The following is a 24,021-nucleotide window of genomic DNA, read 5'->3' on the forward strand; positions in this document are numbered from 1 at the left end:
CTTTGGATCACTAGATAGAGTTTTCTATCTTATTAACATAAGCCATACCCACGTGAATCAACTACATTTCCTGGCTTGTGTGTCTCTGAAGTGCGTGGAGAACTTGGACAATACAAAGCATGTAATTTTTTTCCAGTCAGGTTTATCGAGGTATAAATTCAGCCTCATTAGGTATACTGTGTATGAATATTGAGTGACTTGTGGTAGTGAAAAATACCACTGCAATCAATGTACAAAATAGGTTTCCATACCCAGGAAGGTTTCCTTTTGTCCCCTTTTAGTAAATTTTTCTAGCCTCTGGCAACACCTGATCTGCATTCTATCTCTAGTGTTGCCTTTTCCCCCAATGTTATAATGTCATACAAATGGAATTATGCAGTCTGTAGCCTTCTCAGTCTCTTTCAGCTGTCATGTTCTTAACCTGGGTTTCCAGATTTTTTTTTTTTTGGTTTTGTCTTCAGAAACTTGTCTTCAACAAGTTTTTCTAAAGCATACACTTCAATTTTCATAACAACTTACTCTTTTCACTTTCCTAATTCAGTTTTTATGATATTTAATTTAATTATGTAGTTATAATAACAAATGTAACAAATAAACAGGTTCAGAGATGACTCAGTTGACTGTGGTAAGCATACATCTAAACTGGCAGGAGTAGAAATGCACGAGGTGGACTCTTTCCCTCCTATTTTTATGGAAGAAGGGAGAACATCGGCTAACTTGGGGAGCTAGTAGAGAGCCTGTCACCTGTGTGTGCTTTCATACTCTGCCGAGGCATTTCCCTCAGCTGGCTAGAATCGAGCCATCAATTAAGTTACTAATGACTTACTTTAAAATTCACTTTTCTTATGATAATTTGAATATTCATAAGAGCTACTCTTAAGATCTAAAACATTTTAAGACCAAACATTCTCAAAGTTAGAGAGGGATTTTTTTGTTTGTTTGTGTGTTAACTTTATTGATTTGCTTTACTTTCCTGAAATCATACCAGGAAGACATACGTGTAAGGCTGCCTGTTTAAATCACAGTTTTGCTATGTAAGAGTTGAAATGTTTATCTCAGTTATTTTCAAAGCTACTATTAAGGATTTGAAATTTTTTATATTTGAAAATTAATATAATTATTTAATCAATCAAATACAAATTTATAGAGGTATAATTAGAATCAACCTACAGCAAAGTTAAACAAAATAAGTAGTGAATTTAGGTAACTTTCCTCTGAGTGAACATTTTTTTAACAGAAGACACTCATTTTAAAAACTTTCCACCACCCAATTAAGTTTATAGTAAATATAAGTTAAGTGCTAAGTGAAGATTATTGGTGCCCCAATAAATAGTTTTGGTCACGTGAAAACAGTCAGAGGTCAGGTTGCAGTTTATTGATCTAAGGAGATAGAGCTAAAAATTATAAATTTTATATTTATTACAGCATGTCATTTCTCTATAGAATTTTGCATCTACAGAGGAAGAGAAATTGGGGTGTGGACAAGTTTGGTACATGTTACTCTGTTACAGTTGTAAAAATGTATAAATCTTTATAGTGAATAGTTTAACAAAATAATAAAGAAGTAACTAGTAAGGGCTTGAGATGGAAGGTCTTGTAACATGTCAAGATCTTGGGAAAGATGGACCTTTTAAGTACCACGTACTTATTTAAGTACCACATATTATTCAGATGTCAAGGCCTGCATGGGCCTCAGTTTAGATAGTAATGGTTCCATGTTCCTCTGGTGGGAATATGAAGGAAAATACAGTAAACAGAAGGTTTTTCTTTTCTGGAATATCTCCTTCAGGATGGCTCCAGAAGTTGCAGCCGTTGAGAGGAAAGGGGGGTACAATCAGCTCTGTGATCTGTGGGCCGTGGGAATCACTGCCATAGAACTTGCTGAGCTTCAGCCTCCTATGTTTGACTTGCACCCAATGAGGTCAGTGTGTCACAGTTGAAGAATCCTATGCTTAAATTAAGGCCCCCTCCCCATCCTGGTATTCCTTATTATATCATGAACAAATAATACTTACCTTATTTGGGAATAGTAGTAGTAGAATTAATATTATATATTAAAATATGCCATCTTAAAATGCTGTTAAATGATTGTTGATTTTTCAGAGCATTATTTCTAATGACAAAAAGCAATTTTCAGCCTCCTAAACTAAAGGATAAAATGAAGTGGTAAGTATTTTCGTATTATTTACTTTTATAGTCCTGAGCAAAAAAAGAACTGAAATTAAAAATCTTTATTTTCAACATTTCTTAGGTCAAATAGTTTTCATCATTTTGTGAAAATGGCACTTACCAAAAATCCAAAAAAAAGACCTAATGCTGAAAAATTACTCCAGGTATTATTTTTGCCCTGAAATACGTCTTTTTTCAAAAAGATAAAATGTTACTCAATCAGACTTCTAATAAGTGTTCTGTACTATATTATTTTATTTTTGTAGCACCCGTTTGTCACACAGCCTTTGACACGGTCTTTGGCAATTGAACTTTTGGATAAAGTGAATAATCCAGATCATTCTACTTACCATGATTTTGATGATGATGATCCTGAGGTAGGAATTGTTTTTTACCAACTAGTGTATATAACATGTATGAATATATGTATGTGCATCTCAAGATCCATTTTTTTTAAGTTCTGGGTCTAGTTTAAACAAAAAAATCTTGGGGGAAGAATTAACTCTTTGACTTTGCCTGTCCTTGGGAAGTCCTGTGCTGGATTTTTCCTGTTCACTACTTATAGAGACTGTTTTCTGAAAATGGCAAAGGCAGAATCATCTAATCTACTTGTTGAAATTGCTGTGCTAAATTTTAGATGAAGTTGCCAAATAAATCATCCTTTATAAAAGAGAGTGCAAATGGGAAGCACTTACACAAGATGTTAAAATATACTCAAAATTTCTATTCCATTTTCTTCTCAAAAAGAACCCTTTTTCAATACTTTATGAGTTATTAGCGGTTAGTGAAAAGTATAGGGTTAACTTTGTTGGTGACTAAAACCCTGACTGTCCACTATGGAAATGTTTAAAAATGAGCCAGTGTAAGTTAAGAGAATTAAGTAACCCTAGTATGATGGGAGCATGGGTATTAATGGAAGTTTAACTTTGGTTGGCGTGTTTAACATTCCTAACTTAGCCAATAATCATGGCACCTGAGATAAACTCAGTATACGTGACATGTCAGAATTCTGTTATTGGGTATGTAACTGAGCTGGATAGCCTTGAACTTGACCGGCTTTATGGAAGGTACTTAAAATGGTGTAAATTTCATTGGTGATACTGAAGGAACAATAGCTCTCAGTGGTGTAAAGATGCCACAGATTCTCTTAAATCAGAGAACCTTTCTATCAGTTCACCATTGTTCTAACTTGTCATCTTTATGCAACTGAAAACAAGCTACTGTCCTTTTGTTTAAAGGTCTGGAAAGGCATTTGGAAACAAAAACTTAAGAAATATGAAATTTTATTGACTTTATACTAGGGAGAAATTGGTTTTTGTTGTTTTTACTTTATAAATTCTTCTACTATAATTTAATGTACAGGCATTCCTTGATTTGCGTGGTAGTATGAGACTGTAAAAATGATCATGTGAGCTGAAATCCTGCAAAGCAATCTTAATAGTCAGTAAGGAAAATTATAATTGTTTTGTGACCTTAAAAAATGTCAGAAGATTTGAAACTCTCATGGTCAGTTTTAAATGTATAGGAAAAGAAAAAAGAAAAAAATGTATAGAGAAGTGAAAAAATAACAATGCTAATATTTATTACATTGCAAGTTGAAATACTAGAACCTGTGAGAATTAACTTGTTTCTTTTCTTTGTAAAAAAAAAAAACTTATGTGGATTGTTTACTTCTCAAGTAGTCTGCTTATTGAGTAGATTGTGCAATGCTTGCCTTCTTGTTGTATAACTTTTTGACACAGAGCAAGTATTTTTTTTTACGCCTTGGTGAATGTCATATTCCTTTCTAAGTTCAAATCAGCTTCCAACATTTTATCCTTTGAACTTTCATTGCATGAAATAATTTCAGTATCCCTGTGATGTGAAGTTTTTTATTGGCGCCTCTTCTTCTGGGACATCATCGTCCTTTTTATCAGAATTTCTTTCTTCTCATCTGTCAAGTTCACGTTCGCTAAGTTACCCTGGCTGTATGTCTACAGTTTCTTGAACAGTGGCAGTGTCAGCATTCTCACAGTCAGCTATTTTCTTCTATAATTTCATTTATGTTTGATTCAAACTTCATTTCCAACATTATCCAGTGTTATCACTTTGTTTCTTTGCAGCAATTTTATCTTTGTTGGCTAATTCCTTCTTTCAGTTATTTTTTTTTTAATGTTACATAAGTATATTATTACTGGGAGACAAGGAGGCAACACAACTGTGCACTTTACTGTCTGTGCATGAACTGAGTAACAGATACTCGGTGGCCAGTCACAGACAGACTTTGAAAGAAGTGATGTGGTTAGTCATTATCAAGATTTGCATCTGTTTTTCACATAGTGATTTGTGGACTGAAGAGCTAGCAGTGAAGTTTGTATTTTATACAGTTATAATTAATATACTGAATAACACACAATTAATATTATATACTATTATACAATTAATATGCTGGTGACTGAAATTTGAACCAATTATAGAAGCAACTTGTCGAATAAAGATTCTTGTGAAGCTTTCTCATGTAGCAGAGAAAGAAGGGTATCCTTCTCAAGATTATGTTGTTGGTTGTAGGTTGGGGAGTAACTTTTCTTCTCACCAAGTTTAAGATCATACTTTTTCCAGAGAAATTTATAATAATTTATACATATATAATACTACACTGTGTATATGTTGTACATACTATAATAATAGTATCTAACTGTCTTATTATTTACAAATGATCTGTAATTGTAATTGCCGAGTGCTGTGTTGTCACTCAAAATTTGAACATGTCTAGGATTTCAGCACTTGCTGTGATACTGTACATACTATGCGGAAGCTGAATTCTCTTGAAAATATTTAGCACGTGTACTAGTTCTACTTTAGTCTTTAGTTTTTAAAATTGATTACACTTTATACCCAGTGGAAGAAAATTGACTTACCATGTAGGGGTCCCATGTACTTGAGAAGTCGTACACCTTGAAGTATTGTGATTCTGATTTTTACTTGATAGTGTTTTCCTCTATATGTTAACTCATTTACCATGTACAGCATTATAAGATTTAATAATTTTATAATTATACCATTTAAGCCAGAAAAGTAAAATCGTTCTTATAGGCAATCGTAGGTTTCATCTATGTTCACTGATGACAGCAGACTCTGTGACTAACCTGATACCTATTTTTGCTTGTTTGTTTTTGACTAACCTGATACCTATTTTTGCTTGTTTTTGCTCCAAATACTGTGATGAAAAATCCAAGGTTTTTTCCAGTTCTGTAGCTAACTAGCTGAATGTCCTCTATAAAGTGAAGATTAATACTTGTTTCACAAGTTTATTTTGAGGACAAAATAAGCTTAGGTATGTGAAAATACTTTGTAAACTACAAATCACTGTGTACATGTAAAATTTAAATACTTAAAGTTTTTAAATTATTTTTGCTACTGTTTTACTGCCATTGGTATTTTAATATTTGGGTTTTTTAGACTCATGTATCTTAATTTCCTGAGAGGTGCCTACACTGAGAATCACTGGGTCCTGTTCTTGATTTGCCTTGTAGAATCTTAAGAATTTGAGCTCAGATGTTTATGAATTACATTTTCCACAGAGATGTGTAGGAGTGTATCACCTTCAAAGGTAGTAACTTCAAAGGTAGTGTTTCACACGCAGGGGAAAAAAAGCCTATTTGGTACACGAAGTAGATGCTGGCTCTCTAAGGTGAGACCTTGGAGTGTATGGGATAGAGCTGCAGAAGCTTTCCAAATAAGGCCTCTTTTACTCCATAAGTTTCGAGGACTGTCCATGAATTAATAGTAAGAACTCGTCCCCACTTCACCTACCCGCCAGGATATTTCTCCCTGAAAGTGACAATACATGTAGAGAGATTTTAAGAAAGTAAAAGGAAAGAAAATAGAGAGCTGCTTCTACAAGGAAAAACATTTAAAGAGGGGGCAGTTTGTGTTTACTTTTAAGTAAAAGGATCATAAATCACTAATGCCTTCCGGATTATTTCATTTATCTCATCCTTCTTGATATAAGAAATTGAGGCAGATTTTTTTTTTTAATTACTGTTTTCTCTTCAACAGGGAAAGCTAGCTGCAGCTTTTCAACGGCTCTTGAATTGTTAAAATATTCAGCTTTGAATATTTATTTAACTCAGAAAACATGTGTTGGGAACCTGCTGTGAATAAAATATATCCCTAATCTTAAGAAGCTCCCAATTTAAGAAATGAGAAGCTTTCAGTTTGTGATTGCCTTTTTTTTTTTAAGATTAACAAAGTTGTATTTTCTTCCCATTTTTCTTTATTTTTTATGGTGATACTCTTTTTTTAATCGATTCTTCATCATATTTAATAACTAAAGATTTTTGAGGTGGTTCAAAAGGTTTTTTAAATTGAAGTACACTCAATTTGTTCCCATTTTTATATAAAATGAAGTATTTCTCTAATTTGAGGTAATTCTGTGAACCACACTGTAACTTGTCATTGGTTTTGTTCTTCCCAGCCTCTTGTTGCTGTACCACATAGAATTCACTCAACAAGTAGGAACGTGAGAGAAGAGAAAACACGCTCAGAGATAAACTGTAAGTATACTGTACACAGTGTATAGTTTAACAATGGAAAATAAAATTTCAGGTTATAATTGAGTTACCATTATTTTCGCTTCATTTTCTTCCAGATAATTTTTCTTATTAGACCCCTTGAAAGGTAGAGTTTAATGAAGGCAGTAAGAATTTCATTTTTCTTATTCCTGGGGGCCCTGTGGTGGTGACCAGGGGCAGGTATTTATGTTGTTATTGTTTGGGAAGAGGAATAAAATTCCTAGAATAGACAGGAAAGAAGTAATCAAGGAAGTGCTTCCTAAACTTAGACGTGTGTAGACCTCGCTTAGAGAGCTTGCTCAAATGCAGTTTTTGATTCAGTATATCTGGGATGAGACCTTAGGTTCTTTACTTCTGGGTTAGATAGAGGCTGACGGTCCATGGCCCACACTGAGTAGCTTGGAGAGGTGAAGGTCTGCAAACTGGATTGGCGTCTGAGTAACCTGAGAGCCTTTAAAAATGGGTTTTCAGGTCCCACTTTTCCACAGATCCTGGTTCGTTAGGTCTTCCTTTAAAAGTAATCTACCTTTTAAAATAGCTCTTCATATAATTCTTATGAACAACCATGTTGTGGGCCCACCGAGACAAACCATTCAGTTCACTTGGGATCCGGTACTGTCAACCCACCGATGATTAACTTTTCCAACAGGAATCTCTGGAATAATAGTACCTTAACTTTTTTGGTTTTGGAAGCATTAATTCCTATGACTTAAAATGCTTAATTTCATACCATCAGGCTTACAAAGACAATTTTCTGTGAATTAAAGATTTATCCAGAGGAGTTAAAGTCCGAAACGACCTCAGTGATGTTAGGTCATGTAGTAACTTAAGATAACTACCGTTAAGAAGCTTTTCCCAATTTTTGTCTGCATTAGTAACGATAATAATAATATATTTCATACTTTAATTCAGATAAATTCATCTCTTCATCTGAAGAGCTAAGTAAGGTAAGTAAGGACAGGCACTATCAACATTTAGTAGAAAACGAAAAAGAAATGCAGAGACAAATCGATTTGCCTGTAGGACGGAGTCATACACCTAGTTAACAGCAAGCCTGAGCTCTCTCGACCTCCAGCCCGGTGGTCTTTCTCAAACACTGCTCCAGTTCAGAAACCATCTCAGCACACCTGTGTGGCCTTTACACTGGAAGTCCCTCATGAACCTTCCTTTGAAATTTTCTCTGGACCATATACTGTGTACTAAGTTCTTGGAAAAGTTTGGTGCTAGTGCTGCGTGGAAATGCTCTTAAAAGGAGGAAATTCTTGAAAGAAAACACGATGCACTGTACAAAACACCTAGGACTGGGATTTGTACTTTGTTTGCCTACAGTTAGTTGTGTGAACACATAAAATTACCTTTACAGCTGCCTCTGAAGCCACATGATTTAATTTACTAACGTCCCCCCCAAAAGTATTTTTTGAAAATGGCAACCTTAGTATGGGAGCATTTCTCTTTTTTTTTCATATAAAAAAAGTAATTTCAAGATGTCTTTGTTGTTTCTTTAATAATACAAAAAGTAATTAGAGATACCTTTGTAATTGATTTAGAAAACCTTGTGTTCAGTATTATTGAAAATCTAAAGTACTCTCTATCTTGTTACCCAATTCTGTTTTAAAATTGTGTTGTCAGGCCCTTTGTTGCAAAGTGCAGTTACTTCTGGATCACTCTTTAATAGTTTCAGTGATTCCCAGCTCCTAACTGCATATGCATGTAATAAATGCTATTTGAAACTAGTTGCCTCTGCCCCATTGTTTCTGAGATTCTGACATGCTCTCCTCTTGGTGGGAGTAGGTAATACATGGTGGACATCTTACCTTCTCCCTGTTTACCAGTAAGACAGGGGACATATCCCTCTAGTGTGTTGAGGTGGCAGTAGAATTAAAACCACCACTTTTAATAATTTGTGGGTTTGATATTTGAGGCTTTTAAATCTTACACAGTGTTCTAATATTTGCTTTCTTAGGATGTTTTATGATTTTGTATGAGGTATGATACATAGAACAGTCAATTGTGCTATTGATGATAAAGACAGGCTTTGGAAAAATAATTTATTTTAATAATTGTATGCATCTATTCCTCCTGATAATGTTTATGTTTACAATTATGTGCTGTCTCTCGGTGCAACCAAGGTTTTCTCTATTAAACTAAATTGTGTTTAGGCAGCGTGTATGTAAAAACTGACTCATTTGTAGAAAAGGTGTTACTATTTCCCTTTTAGGATGTCCCCTCTGCCTTCAGTTCAGTATTATAAGCAAAACTTGCTTTAAGAATAAATGGTTCTGGGGCTCTTCTTATCTGACATAGGAGGATCAGTTTTGACCCATCATGACTAATGAAGGGTCAGCAAATAATCATATTGGAGCTGTTTCACAGAAGCTAAGAAGGAGTTTTCATCTGGATATTAAAATACAAGTTTATGGGGTATGGTTTAATGTACGTTCAAGGAGATGGTAGAAGGAGCAGAGACCAATAGACAATGACAGCTAAATAGGCATTTTCGACATTATGAAGAACATCATAAAACAGCATGGCAGCCTGCAGTGATTGACCAACAGTTATTTGAACAGTAACTGGAAGGTCCTGTGGCAGAAACTTGTCATAACTTTAGGGCATTTGAAGAGAACAGAAGAGTGATACCAGGACATGAAGGATGAATCTCCGTAGGGGCTCCTCTTTTTGAGAATGCATTCCCACAGGGGTGTTGAACACATGCTACAGTCCTGTCCTTGTTATGAAAGTTAGTCTAAGACAACATCCCTGCACCCCTGTACTCAGTTATACAGTCTGGTGGAAACAGGCATGTTCACATGTGACCTTAACACAAGGCAGGTAGATGCATAAAACTGTCTTCATGTGACGTTATTTACAGATTTGATTTTGCTATTTGATGACAAGTGTGTGTGAGAGCTTTTCAGTAAGCCTCTATCAAGGTGAGAGAGAGAGAGAGAGAGACTCGTGAAATCTATGTTTTAATTCCTTAGTAAAAGCTATTTGATCATCTTTTGATGTGTGATCATATGTGAGCAGGTACGCGGAACCCATTATTGAAAAGCCTACTTATCTCTAAGGGTCAGAATTTGATATCTAGTGCATAACAACTATAAAGCATATACATACTTCACAACTGTAGATCTTGTAGGGCTATGTTCCTCAACCTTTTTTACGTGTGCCTCCTCTTGCTAAATATTCAAATCTCATGGTCTCCTTTAATTGGTATTAACACTCACAATAAATCATACATACTAAGCTAAAATCAAAACAATTATAAAATGATTGTACTTTGAAATCTCACTCATTTCCCTACCTTGATTGAGAATTACTGTTTTGGCTGCAGCTCTTAGTAGTTGAGCTGTCATATATTTGTCATTATCTATTTTTCTTCCTTTAAGTGTTTTACATTTGTGCTCTGTCTTTATCTCAGTGATCTTGAATGCTGTACCCAGGTTATAAAAGTAGATAATAACAATGAGAGTGAGATACAAAAATTAAAGGTAAAGTTATTGAAACATTCATAAAATTAGAATAGCAGGGAGAAAGGTGAGTGTAGTTCAGTTAATTTGTATCTGCTTTAGCTACAGTAGTGTATTAGTTATTTATTGCTATATAACAAATTACCCCCAAATTTAGCAGCTTATAACAAACATTATCTCACACATATTCTGAGGGTCAGGAATCCAGGATAGCTTAGCTGGGTGATTCTGGCCCAGGATCTATCATAAAGTTACAATCAGGATGTAAGCTGGAGCTGCGGTGTTCCAAAGGTTTGAATAGGTTTGAGGGTTTGCTTCCAAGGTTATTCACATAACTGTTAGCTGGAGGCTTCAGTTCTTTGCCTTGTAGTGTCTCCTTGGGGCTGCTCACAGCATGACTTCTCCAGAGCCAGTAATCCAGTATAAAGAGCCCAAGACAGAACCCTTATCTCAGAAGTTAAATGTCATCACTCTGTTGTATTCATTTGGTCACAGAGACCACCCCTGGCGATGTGGGAAGGGACTACACAAGTTAATGAACACCAGGGGGCAGGACTCATTAGAAGCTGTCTTGCAGGCTGGCTTCCGACAGTACTGTGCTTCACTTGCTACCTGCACATCTAAGTCCTAAGTTAAGGTTGTCTCTATTTTATGCTGGGTCACAGTGAAGTAGTATGTTAAATCCTGACTGTAACGTACACATAATTTTGCTAATCATTCTTTTTTTACCATGGAAAAGGCCTAGAATTATTAGATTAAGCTTTAATAGCTTAGACTTTCTTGGATTTGTTTTTTTTTTTTTTAGCTAACAGATTTTTTATTTAAATCTTTGAATGGTGATTAGTGTGTGGTAGATGGTAAAATTAAATGTGTTTTGCCATGGAGTAGCTTTTTAAATTATTATATCGTTAAGAATATAGAAACAGACAAGTCTTTACTTTTTTACTTTTTTTATTTTTTAGTTGGCCAAGTAAAATTTGACCCACCTTTAAGGAAAGAGACAGAACCTCATCATGAACTTGTAAGTAGTATAGTCTTAGAATCTTAACACTGAAAATGAATGTTTGAATTAGTCTTTGTGACATGTTGGTACTCAATACAAAAGCTAGTTGTTAATATTTTCAAAGGCATTTGGGGAGATAAAAAGGTAAGTAATTCTAAAATTCAGAATAAATCTGTGTTGCTGAGATTAAATATTTTCAAAATTATTTTAAGAGAAACTTAACCAGTTTTGACACTCTCTGATTAAATGTTTTTATGCAAGTTCTTTAATTTTTTTCATTTTTGCTTTGCAGTTTTTGAGGGGCTTTTTGTATATGTATTTATTAGGATAAATACCGCAATTTTAAACTAGAGTATTGGACCAGTAGCAACACATCTTCTCACTAAATTTATGGGCAGCTTTTTAAGAGTGTAAGTCACTTTTCTAAACATCAGGGTAGAGCCCAGTCTGTTTGGAGAACCGAAACTCACAAGAAACTAGGTCTACATAGCAGATCAAGTTTATCATTTATTGAAGGATTACTAAAACGTTCTTTTCATGATTCTTCTTTGTTGGTGTTTTACATACTCCTTTCTAGATATATGATAAAATATTAGATGCAGTCTTAGAAGCAAAATGCTATGCAAACATTTGACGTGTTAATATTTTGTGGAAGAATGAAAAATGAGACTTAAAAAACAAGCAGAATTAATCCTAATAAAATTACTTAACCAGAGTTCCAGGTTATGTTTCAGTTTTTTTCCTTTTCTACTTAATAATGAGAAGAAAGTAACTGTTAAGTGCTCAACATTGAACTGGGAACTTTTTTCTTAAATTTAATGGTTATTTTAACCCACTTGACTAAAGGCAGACAAAGGGAGTCTTTAGCTTTTACAGACTTATGGAGTTGCTCTAATTCAGTATACTAGCCTGCAGGAAAGGAATGTTAAAGAAAAATTCTTAAAATGATTATATTACTTAAGCCTGACATTTATGTAGAGAAGATGGAGAAGGTTTAGAAGAAAAAGTAGTCATGATGTTTATAAATGCAAATTGTTATTTTCTGCTTCTCTTTTTAAGTTAGCACTGCATGTGTTTAAATTCCATACTAATTTAGTAACTGCATTATAGAGCAAAGTTGTTTCACTGTTGCTTTTTTAGAAGCTCCTTAATATGATTTGACTTTGCAAGTTTGCCTTAAAAAGTTATGTTAGCCGGACTTAACTTCACTTGTGAAAATTTCCCTTTGTGACTTTGTGGCTTTTAGTCTAAGTGTAAATAACTTGGGTTTCTTGGTCTCTGCTAAACAGCCCGACAGTGATGGTTTTTTGGACAGTTCAGAAGAAATATACTACACTGCAAGATCTAATCTGGTATTTCTCATCTTCTGATTTTCTTTGTCAGCATTGTTTTAGTCTTAATTGTTCTTAGTTTTTTTTAATCAAACATTTTGTCCAGTTTTAATGAACCAATTTAAGCACTGTTTTATAAATTCTGCCATTTAGCAAGTTACCATATATTAAGGATTATAGCAGTTTTTTCTACAAGTTAAATAAACATATTTACTCAAATATAATTTTGCAATTAAAAATTTTAGTGAAAACATTTTATTTTTTCACTCAAATAGATTTTTTAAGAAATTACATTTCTCTATAAAAATGTATAGTTTGAATAACGCAGCTTATCTTAATGAACTAGAAACCTTTTACATATATATCTTAATGAACTAGAAACCTTTCATATATATATATAAAAAACTATTCATAGTGTTACATATATAATACCTGTATAATTTAAAAAATAAGTTACCCCTGATTAACAGTGAAATCAGCCTCAGGTGAAATTTTAACCTTGTAACATTATATAATACCCAGTTTTCTCTGGCCAAAATTTGGGTTATAAAGACTTCCTGAAGTTATAAATATTAAAGCTATCTTACCATTAGGTAAGAAAAGATGAGAAATTAACCCTAGTAAATATTAAATAGTAATTTTAATAGTTGCTATTAAATAGTTCTTTCTACTTCTGTAGCTGGCCATGGCCCCAAGTTGCTTCCATTTTTACTCCTAAATTCCATTTTTCTGCCTTTTCAATGGAATTTTCCTTCTCTTTTCTTTGTCTCTGGCTTAATAACATACTTCTTTAATTTCTGGTTGGTATAAGTGATTATTTATATAAATTCCTAGATCTATGCCCAATAACATTCATAGAACATAAAAAAGATTTTAGACATAATTTCTCTTTTTGGAAAGTTGCTGTCTTGATAGGCAGAAAATACTTGCATATATAAACTCTTAGCTCTGCAACAAAATACACAGTGGATTGCCAGAATTTTGCCAGGTGGTAACTGTTGATGAGGAGAGGCTTAACATAATAAGTACTATGGAAATCAGAGAAAAGGGAAAAGCTTTTGAGTTGATATGGCTCATCTGGCTTCTGAGAGGGACTAAGACTGGTTTCAGTATTGTGTAGGAACCATTACAGATTCTTCAGGAAGAGAATGGACAGATGCCTCCTGTGTTTTCATGGGAATTATTAATGTGGAAACAGTCACTGGCACAATTTTGAGAGATGGCAGATAAAGAGCTGAAATTCTGAAATGGTTATTCTGCTGAAATTACGGGATTAGCTCAGAGAAGGAAGATTGAAGTCATCAAAGAGGATATGCTAGATGAATCCGTGGGATTGCATGTATCGGTCACCACAACAGATGATGCCTGTGTTTTGCAAAGGTAGAACCAACACTGGAGGTAGGGAAGAAGCAATTGAAACACTAGAAGAGTCAGTAAGATGCACTGTCTTAAAAGAAAAAGGGATGCATCAGGTGTCCCAGAGAGGCCAGAAGCATGAGGCTGGAATAACTGTCTGAGGGAACAAGTGAGATGGAATGTCTGAAGCAAGCACTGCCCATGATTTCTGGATTAAACGTTTCTTCATAATTAGACATATATAGGCTAGAATGATAATTAGTGAAATTTGTCGTGGAAATGAAAGACCACAGAATCAGAAGTTTAAATTGACTGTGCTATTTATTAATATTCTCCAGGAAAAAAACCCAGAAACATACTACTTTAAAATTGCAAATATTCTTCTGACCCTGTGTGTAACTAGCCTGGTAACTTGAGTAAGTTATCATGGCTCTGTTCCCTAGAACTACCCTCCACGCCCCCCAGGTAATCAGGAGTTTCTTGATAGAGGGAGCAGTTGACAAGAGGGTCTTTTGACAGAGGAGGGCTTTGGGGGCAGTTAACTTGTGGAGAGTTCTAACAGAAGAGGGATAATGAAATATTTGTCAGATCCTACCATTTATAAAGTTAGTCTTTAAAAGCTAACACTTATCTATAAGTTTGTGTATACCAGACATTATTCTGAACACTTTAAATATATTAACTATAATCCTTATTTTACACCTAAGGAGATTTAAGGTACAAAGAAGCTGAAGTTGATCTTAACCACCCAACTAAGTGACAGCAGAGCTGGGGTTTGACCCAAGCAGCCTGGCTCAAGAATTGAAACTCAAACCACTGTGCTGTATTGCCGCTACCCAACACTGTCATGATTTTTTTTTTTCCACTAATACCAATCTTGTACTCACATTCTCTCTCTCTTTTTAATCAACATACATGTTTCACAGTTATTTTTTTATTATGGTAAAGTACGTATAACATAAAATTTACCGTTGTAACCATGCTTAAGTGTACTATAGATGTTTAAGTGGCATTAAGTATATTCATACCATTGTGCAACCATCACCACTGTCGATCTCCAGAATGTTTTCATCTTCCCATGCTGCAGCTCCTATCGCTTTAACAGGAACTCTCATTCCACCTTCCCTCCCACCCCCTGGCGATTGCCATTCTATTTTCTGTCTCTTTGAATTTTTCTGTACTCTGGGTACCTCATGTAAGTGGAATCATACATTATTTGTCCTTTTATGACAAATGATGAAAGTGAAGTGTCTTGGCATAAAGTCATAACATCTTCAAGAGTCACTCATGTTGTAGCATGTGCTAGAATTTCTTAAGTCTGAATAGTATTTCATCATATGTATATAACCACATTTTGTTTATCCATTCATCTATCAGTGGACACTGGGGTTGCTTCTACCTTTTGACTATTTTTGAATAATGCTGCTATGAACATGGATTACAAATATCTGTCAAGTTTTTACTTTTAGTTCTTTTGGGTATATAACTTGCAGGGGAATTGCTGGATCATATGATAATTCTGTGTTTGATTTTGGGAGGAATTACCATGCTATTTTCCAGAGCAGCTGCATCACTTTGCAGTTCGCACCAGCAGCACACAAAAGTTCCAATTTCTACGAATCCTCTTCAGTACTTGTTATTTTCTGGTGTGTGTGTGTGTTTTATTGAAGTATAGTTGATTTACAACATTGCATTAGTTTCAGGTGTACAGCATAGTGATTTGTTTTTTCTTTTTTTTTTTTTTACAATTATATTTCATTATAGGTTGTTATAAGATATTGGGGATTATTCCCTGTGCTATACAGTAAATCCTTGTTACTTACCTATTTTATGTGTAGTAGTTTGTATCTGTTAATCCCATGCTCCTGATTTATCCCTCCACACTCCCTCTCTCTCTTGGTAACCACAGTTTGTTTTCTATGTCCATGAGTCTGTTTCTGTTTTGTATATAGATTCACTTGTATTGTTTTTTAGATTCCACATATAAGTGATATCATAGAGTATTTGTCTTTCTGTCTCACTTCACTAAGCATAGTATTTTCTGAGTCCATTCACTTTGCTGCAAATAACAATATTTCATTCTTTTCAATGGCTACTATTCCATTGTATGTATATCCCACATCTTCTTAAGCCAGTCATCTTTTGATGGCCACTTGGGTTGCTTTTATGCCTTGGCTATTGTAAATAGCACTGCTGTGAACATTGGGGTGCATGTATCTTTTTGAAATAGTGCTTTCGTTTTTCGGTGTGAAGTATCCATGGTTATTTCATTCCTCTGCTTTCATTAGTCCTAAATCCTTGGCATTGTGAATAAGATTTTAACTCTTACAAGTACTTATTGCTAGCCACTAGACCACCTAATGATGCCAAAATGCCTAGTAGACAGTTGGCACCAAGATGACAGCCCTAAATCTTTTAGGACCCAGAAGAAACATTTACCCTCTTAGAGACCTTGCTCCCTAAAAGTTCTGTGTCATCAATGATTTCTGGTTGTTTTAAGTACAAGGTTTATTCATCTTATGATTTTGTAAATGAATTTAGAATATTATACCTCAGTTTTCATTACTATAATAAAATGAATTTTTTAATTAGGTAGTCATAATATATGAAACCAGAAGAACAGAATTCGATTTTTAGCATTATTAGTGAATAAAAAAGATCTTTAAATTTTGAAAGATGCCTGAGTTAAAAAACAAAAGAAAAAAGGAAAACTCACCATAATTCAATAATTAAATAGTTAAGAGTTTTGCCCATAACTGTAAGGCCTAGGTATATCAATCTACAAGATGCTATCTTTACATTAAAAGATTATTTTATACATCTGTTCAGCTGATGCTAATTTTTTTCTAATTTGCCTAGTTTCGCTGGACATTTTGGACCATAAGCCAATGAAAAATATATTAAAACTTAATTACAGTTGACCCTTGAACAACGAGGGGGCTAGAGGCACCAGCAGTCAAAAATCCAAGTATAACTTTATAGTTGGCCTTCCATATCTATGATTCTGCATCTACAGATTCAACCTACAGCAGATCATGTGATAGTGTAGCATGTATTTACTGAAAAAAATCTGCATGTGAGTGGGCCTATGCAGTTTAAACTCATGTTGTTCACGGGTCAACTGTATATGTAAAACACTATATTAATTGCTGTGGAGGAACATGAGTAGTAACATAATCATTGCTTGGAAGAAACTTATGGTATACCTGAAAAAGTAAGAATAAAATACTTAAATTATAATTAAAAACATGTCCAAAAGATATACCCAACTGATCATTATCAGTAAACATAACTAAAGTACTTTAAGATTACCCGTGACTTAGGTCAAAATTGAATGAGGTCTATAAATAAAATTTAATTTATCCTGGAAAAGAAACAGATCGGTTTTGTTAATTTCAAATCTGTTAAACTTCTTTATTATAAAAGTTATGATGTGTGATCACTTTTCTTACCTGTTATCTATGAAAAAAATTTCTAGGGAGAACTCTTTTCATAATTGCACAATGATAGAACATTTTTTAGAATTCTAAACCTAACCTGCTGATACTCATTTCCAACCTTGCTGTACAGAAGTCATGTTTATTCAGTTTGAGTCCCCTTAAATCATCTGCTTTTATTACTCAGAATACTACTTGGTCAGTTAGTGTTCTGACCCTACTTGCTTTCCTTTTCAAGAAATAAGTCTTTCTTGAATTATCTAGGATTCAATCCCTTTTTACTTCTGTAAATTATCTACCACATTAAAAGGTATTTCCTAACACCGCATTCATGCCATATTTTTTCATTTTTTGATGTGAAAAAATAAATTCTGCTATTCTCTTTTTTCTTGATTAAAATCTATTGCTAAAGTATATTTTCTTTTGTGTTTTTGTAGCCAACTGTATCAGTTCTATTGACTTCCTGCTGTTTTCTCATCAGGTATAGACTTTGTAATCTCCAGAGGGGTTTAAAAAAAAAAATAAGATTTTCTTGATCATATGTTGTTCTTTTCCAGTGTTCCACCTTACATCCTCTGTTCTATTTCAGTTCTTGTTGGCACCACAGTTTTCTCAGAGTCTCTATCCTAGGTTCAGAAGTACTCTCCCATTCATCGAAACAAACCACTGCAGTTGGAACTTTCTGTCTCCAAAAAATGTTTTAATTGGGTTTCGGGTGACCTTCTTAAATTTTTTGCTTGAGTGCTCAGTTTGAATCTATACTAGGCTTTTGCATGTTTTCAGTCCATGTTGTAACTAATTTGCCTTTACTATGTAGTTAAACATTGTCATTCATTAATAAGTTGATGCCTGATTTATGCTACTAATTTTTTTATGTCTATCCTGACATGTTCAGATGTATTCTTACTTAGCCTGTAAAGGAAGGCCATATTTTATCATCACTTTACAAGGTTATTTTAAGTACTGTTCCAAGTATAATTTTGTTAGCATTTTCCTATTACAGAATAATAGCTTTCAAGTCCTTTTTGAAAAGCCGTTTTAGATCAGTCTTTCTTAGACTGCCCTAAAGATATATCAGTGACTACCAACTTTGCCCAGGTTTTCACTTTTCTTCCTTTCCTTTTTATTTCTTCTCATTTTTTTGTCTGGTTTGCTGTCTGAACTCCTGCCACATAATAGGTGCTCGCTAAAAAATAGTTGAATTAAGTGAGATTAGCTACTTATTAGAAGGACTTAGTGTAATTCTCTTACTTGATAACATGCCTAGTACATTGTTTTTTTTCCCGTGAATGCTAAAACGTAACTTGATTTATGGAGAAGGGATTAATAAAGAATGAGACCCTTTCAACCTTAGCTTTCCTGGTAGGGCTTAAAACATGGTCCATTTAATAATCAGACTTGGGGGAAAAAATCAGACTTGGATCTATCTACAACTTCTCCCTAGCCTGAATGTTATTCTGTATTTGAACCTACACTCAATTTTCTATTAAAACATTGCATTAGTTACTTTATATTTTAGTTTCTTCTCTTACCTTCCTAAAAACACTGCTGACCTCAGTTGATTTTTTTTTTAAGCATTATCATCAATCTGGTAATTGTCATGTTTCAGATGGGCTGACTTTTCTTAACGACACATCTATATTTATATAACAGAAGCCATGGCTACTCTACACACGTGTGCTTTTGAAAGCTGTCATTTCATTAAAGGCTTAAGAGATTATATTGGTTAAAGGGTTACTGGTCTGGTAGAAGGGCCGAGTTATGTGTAGTGGGAGAAAACAAACGAGTTCAGAAGGGTATCCACTGAGATTAGTACTTCTCTATACCAAATACCAAAGTTTAGAGGTTACTATATAAAATCATGACCACTTAGATAGTGTAGCATAATAATTGTGTGGCAGTCTTATGATAATAGCAGTTATATCCTAGTAAGGTAAGGTGAACAGCTGTCCTTTTTCATTAGAATTTTATGTGATACCTTGTGACAGTTCACTATCCTTTTTTGTTTATGATGTATTATCTTTTCTGTCACCGGTAAGAACATGTATTATTATGCATAGAAGAACACAATTATTGAAGAAGACAAAATGTGAGCCTTGGCAAAACCAGGCATTTGACTTTTATTTTCATCAGATATTTTTTTGACAGATCTTGAGGTATTTAAATGTTAAAGTGCTTTTCACTTAAATGTGATGCATTTCTTAGAAGTCTCACATTGCTAGGCTTAGTACTTTTGTGATATAGAATTATCTATATGTATCTTAATAAAGCTGAAGTGTTAGTTATCAATTTACAGTAAAATAAACAAATGGCATTTGAGCAAGCATTTATTTAGGGCCTAGTTAGTATGTGTCAGGCATGAAAAAATTATTAAATAATTTTCCTTTGTTTCAGGAGCTCACAGCCTAGCTACCATTTTTATAGACTTATAAATTAATTAATTAAAGGGCAGCATAAGTGCTAGAGAAGTGTGTGTTAAATGCTGTGCAGACATGGAGAAGGTTGCAGCTATCCTCCTGGACAGTCTTGGAAGGCTACTCCAAGGAGGTGACCTCGCATTAAGTCCTCTTCGTGCATCTGACAATGACTTGTAAAATTAGAAAGCACTTTAAGTATACTATATTCTAATGAAAATAAAATTCATGTAAAATGTTGAATATTCCCCACTTAATGTTAAAACAGTACTTGAAATACAGTGGCTTAAAAGGGGGAGAAAAGGAGAATTTACTCTGTACTTTCCATGGTTGTTGGAAAGCATTTTTTCCCTCAAAAGACATTTGAGTCAAGCACATACATTGTTAGTTCCTTTAAATTTCAATTCTTAACTCTCTACAACCTTCAGCATTCATTGGAAATGTTTAGATATTTGAAGAAATGTCTTAATAATATTCATTTAAAGTTTTGCTGCTTACTCTTTGAAAAATCATTAAAAGTCCTTCATTGCAATTTATAATCTTATGCAAGTTCACATTTATAATTTACTTTAAAAGAGCACCCTATTTCATATCTTTAAAAAAATTATTATTACTGCATGAAATAGTAGAAATATGTGAATATGTATATATACATAATTTTTAACAATCTCATATACAAAGTCAAACCAAGATTTTTGTTGCTTGTTCTCTTCTGTAATCATTTTTGTTTCATTATCGCTTGAGAATAAATACCTCATTTGAGCTTTTTTCTTTCTAAAAATTGATTTTTTACAAATGTTAATTACAGTAGCAATAACCATAAATGAACCTTGCATATATTATTCAAACAAATTCCCAGAAAAATATCGAACTTAAATAATAAATTATATAAATCAGGACTATGAACTTCAGTCTATTTTATTATTGAAAATGTCACCATGCCTTCTTTTTAAGAACATATAGCAATACAGATTTATTTGAAGTCTGTGTTTCTCTTTTTAAAAGCAATGAATATTAGTGTATCGTGATTTGTGATATACCGCTATTTGCTAAATATTTTGTTTTGTACTATTAGGATCTACAACTAGAATATGGACAAGGACACCAAAGTAGTTACTTTTTAGGAGCAAACAAGTAAGTAAAATTCTTTTAAAATTAAATTTAAACTCAAGAATAATTAAATTGACTTAAAATATATTATATATTAATCATATTTTAAATATTTATAGTAGTAAATTATATTAGTCTGTTAGATATATTTATAATATGTTTTTTATTGAGATATAGTCTGTAGTATGTTTTTAACTTTTTTTCACTACTACCTTACTAATCATCTCATTAATTGTCATAATGGGGACAGTCACCTTAAATTTTTATATCAAGCTACTTTATGGACCTTACTTGTTAGAGAAAACTAAGTACATTCCAACTAAAGATGAGTTTATGTTTCAGCAACTTTCTTTTATTTGCAAAGCTGATCAGTTTATTCCTTACAGAACTTGCTTTGGTACGTCTCTCAGATGTGTTGGCCTCTGTAAACAGCTGGAAATGTTCACACTGTTTAGAAATCTTTATCTTTTTAGTTCTTAAGAGTCTTTTAAAAAGTAGGTAACAGCTAATTATCACTTATTTCATGCAAGAAATAAACCCAACAGTTATTCAAGGTCTGCTCTACACCAGGCAGTGTCTGGGTGGTACAGCACAGGGGTGAAAAGGCAGCTTATAAGGCATAACAATTTAAATTATTCATAGGCCTGAATTAGGAAGATACGGAGACAGGACTCCACTATTCCCCATGCAGTCTCATTTCCTGAGTTCATGGACAAATTATCATAATAAAACCTAATTTATAAGGAAATACTTAAATTGCCAAAATCTCCTAGCAATCTAGTTATTATTTTAATAATCAGAACTCCCTAAAATTTTAAAATACAATTTCAGTTACATTAGTGAGTTGAGACATATGTATATATATATACCCATATTTAAGTTAAGCACTTGAGAAATGGTAAATAAAGACAAGCAGCTCAGATTTAGAGATAATAATGCAAAAATCATGTCTCTCCTTTTTTATAAACTAAATACTGTTTAATTTAAATACACTTAAAACTTAGAGAAGGCTTTGAATGACAGAAATGCATTAATTTTGATTTAAGCTGAACTTTAGTTAAACACTATGAAGTGTTTTATTTTTATTACCCTTGCTTATGTTTCCTAAAATGGAAAGTAAGTCTAAAATTTCCTTGGTAGAAAAATGAAATATTATCTAAATAGTAACTACTTGCTATTTATAGTTTGTCCTAATTTGTTTATGGACAACAAAGGAAAATTTATCTTATAATGAGTTAGCAAATAAAAAATTCTGAAGTGTTTTTTTATGTTATTCTGTCTGAATTTGAGGTCATTGGCTTTATGGACCTTGTTAGCAATTTTTGGAGACTGGATAATTTAGAAAAATATTTTGTTTGCCTTTTTTGGTTTATCTTAACTATATTTATGTATTCTTGCAAAAATACCCCCCAAATGGCCTATCACTAAATGCTTTTCCAGATTCCTTTGTTCCCATTGTCTGAATTTTTATTGTTAGACATTTTCATAATATATAGTTACTTTGGCTAGGTAAAATGTTAATAATTTGCCCAACCTTCATTTTTTGATTAATTGGATCCCTGCTTAAGGAACTGTATTCTATATAATGAATCACTGGCAAGGTAGGTTGGCCAAAAGTTTGACCTTTGGCTGTGTTTCATGTACAGGTATATACATACATGTGACATGAGCATGGATGTAGCACTTCTCTTACTGTACTGATATACGTCTGCTTTATTCTTGTGATTAGGCAGTGTTTTAAAACTCACAGGATTTCCTGCTTTCTCCATAGGTGATCAGGCAGACAAATTTCCATTTATGGGTTTCTACCTATTCCAGACCATTCAAGAACTATCTAAAATAGTTTTTTTTTAAATAGAATGCATATGTATTTTGACTTACTAGGCTATTTTCTTTACTTTTGAATTGTTATAATTGGGATCAACTTTTCAGACCATTTAAAGTTGACAAAATATTATTTTTAAAAGAAAACTAAATTGTTTCTGATTTTGTTTTTAATGTAGAGCAGAAGTTCTAAAAATAATTTTCTAAAGACTTAGTGAAAAGAAATTCCTAGCATAATTAAATGTGGTGGTAGGTAAATGCCAGATCCAGAGTCAGAACTGTCTCTTCCTATAAGCTATGCAACTTTGAGAAATTTACCTCAATTATCTCTAATAAATGGGGATTATAATAGTACCTGCCTCATAAGATGCCAAGGGTGAAATGGAATAACCATTGTAAACCATTTTGCACATTTAGGGTTTAGTGAATGTTTATTACTTGCCCTCATTTGTAGTATTTACTCAATAAATAAACATTGATCATAAGAACAAGTGAGTATGAGTGAATAAAACTGCTTTTTGGTTTTAAAGAAATAGGGAAGTTTTTTATTTTGTTTTTTCAAATATAATCAGGCAGTACTTACAGGTTGTAAAAGGCTGATTATAAAAAAACTAAGTCAGGTAATTTGGAAAGATTTTAGTAACCAGCAGCACAGATTTTTTAGTTAATTCAAATATGCTAGATATTTTGTAGGTGGTTTTTTACTTCTCTCCCTATTATTTTCTTCACTTTATCAGTTGAATCTATGATCTTCATTTGCACATTGTTCCATTTTTAACCTTTTCATCCAAATTTCCTAATCATTTTAGATTGACTTAGTAATTCAGTATCTGAGGGCATCATTTTTGCTTTGCTCATTACTTTCTCAAAATTTCATAATAGAAGAATCCAAGTGTACTAGTGAATAGTGATATTGTTTATTGTATAGCATTCAGTCTTGATGGTTAAATTAGTATCGTATTTTTCGCCATTGCTCTTAAGATACAGTATTTAGTATAAATGGACCTTTAAGCAAATTTAGCTGTGTTTCATTTTCTCTTTTATAAAGGCTGAAAAGCAAATCATATTTCCTGCCTTTCATTAAGACTTCATGAATTCTGTAACTTTATAAGTAAATATCTTAACACATAGTAGGAAATTTAGAAGTAAATGAATTAAAAAAAGATTTTTAAAAAGTGGAATGCCATATAAGTCCAATTAAATACAGTAAACTGAAAATAAACTACATTTTAAATTCCCCTTTTAATTATTTTCAAATCCTGATATTCTCTACTGGAAAAAGAAATGGCTCAAAAAATATCATCATATGCTTTAAAAAAAGGTTTTTTCCACATCTAAGATGATATGAAAGCCC

At 33.2% G+C, this 24,021-nt stretch overlaps 1 protein-coding gene across 4 annotated transcripts in view; it reads left to right on the forward strand.

Annotated features, from left to right (window-relative positions):
* MAP4K3 (mitogen-activated protein kinase kinase kinase kinase 3) overlaps positions 1 to 24,021 on the forward strand; it is a 169,049-nt gene that overhangs the window by 97,602 nt on the left and 47,426 nt on the right. For 3 of the 4 annotated variants that reach the window (XM_072937870.1, XM_072937868.1, XM_072937871.1), the window contains 8 exons: positions 1,790 to 1,921; positions 2,104 to 2,166; positions 2,252 to 2,333; positions 2,436 to 2,546; positions 6,626 to 6,704; positions 11,155 to 11,213; positions 12,485 to 12,547; positions 20,809 to 20,867. In XM_072937870.1, coding sequence (XP_072793971.1) covers positions 1,790 to 1,921; positions 2,104 to 2,166; positions 2,252 to 2,333; positions 2,436 to 2,546; positions 6,626 to 6,704; positions 11,155 to 11,213; positions 12,485 to 12,547; positions 20,809 to 20,867 — 648 coding nt within the window. The remainder of the gene's footprint in view (positions 1 to 1,789; positions 1,922 to 2,103; positions 2,167 to 2,251; positions 2,334 to 2,435; positions 2,547 to 6,625; positions 6,705 to 11,154; positions 11,214 to 12,484; positions 12,548 to 20,808; positions 20,868 to 24,021) is intronic. The other variant, XM_072937869.1, reaches the window with a different exon arrangement.

This window comes from Vicugna pacos, chromosome 15 (assembly GCF_048564905.1).
Source record: "Vicugna pacos chromosome 15, VicPac4, whole genome shotgun sequence".
Taxonomy (NCBI): Eukaryota; Metazoa; Chordata; class Mammalia; order Artiodactyla; family Camelidae; genus Vicugna; species Vicugna pacos.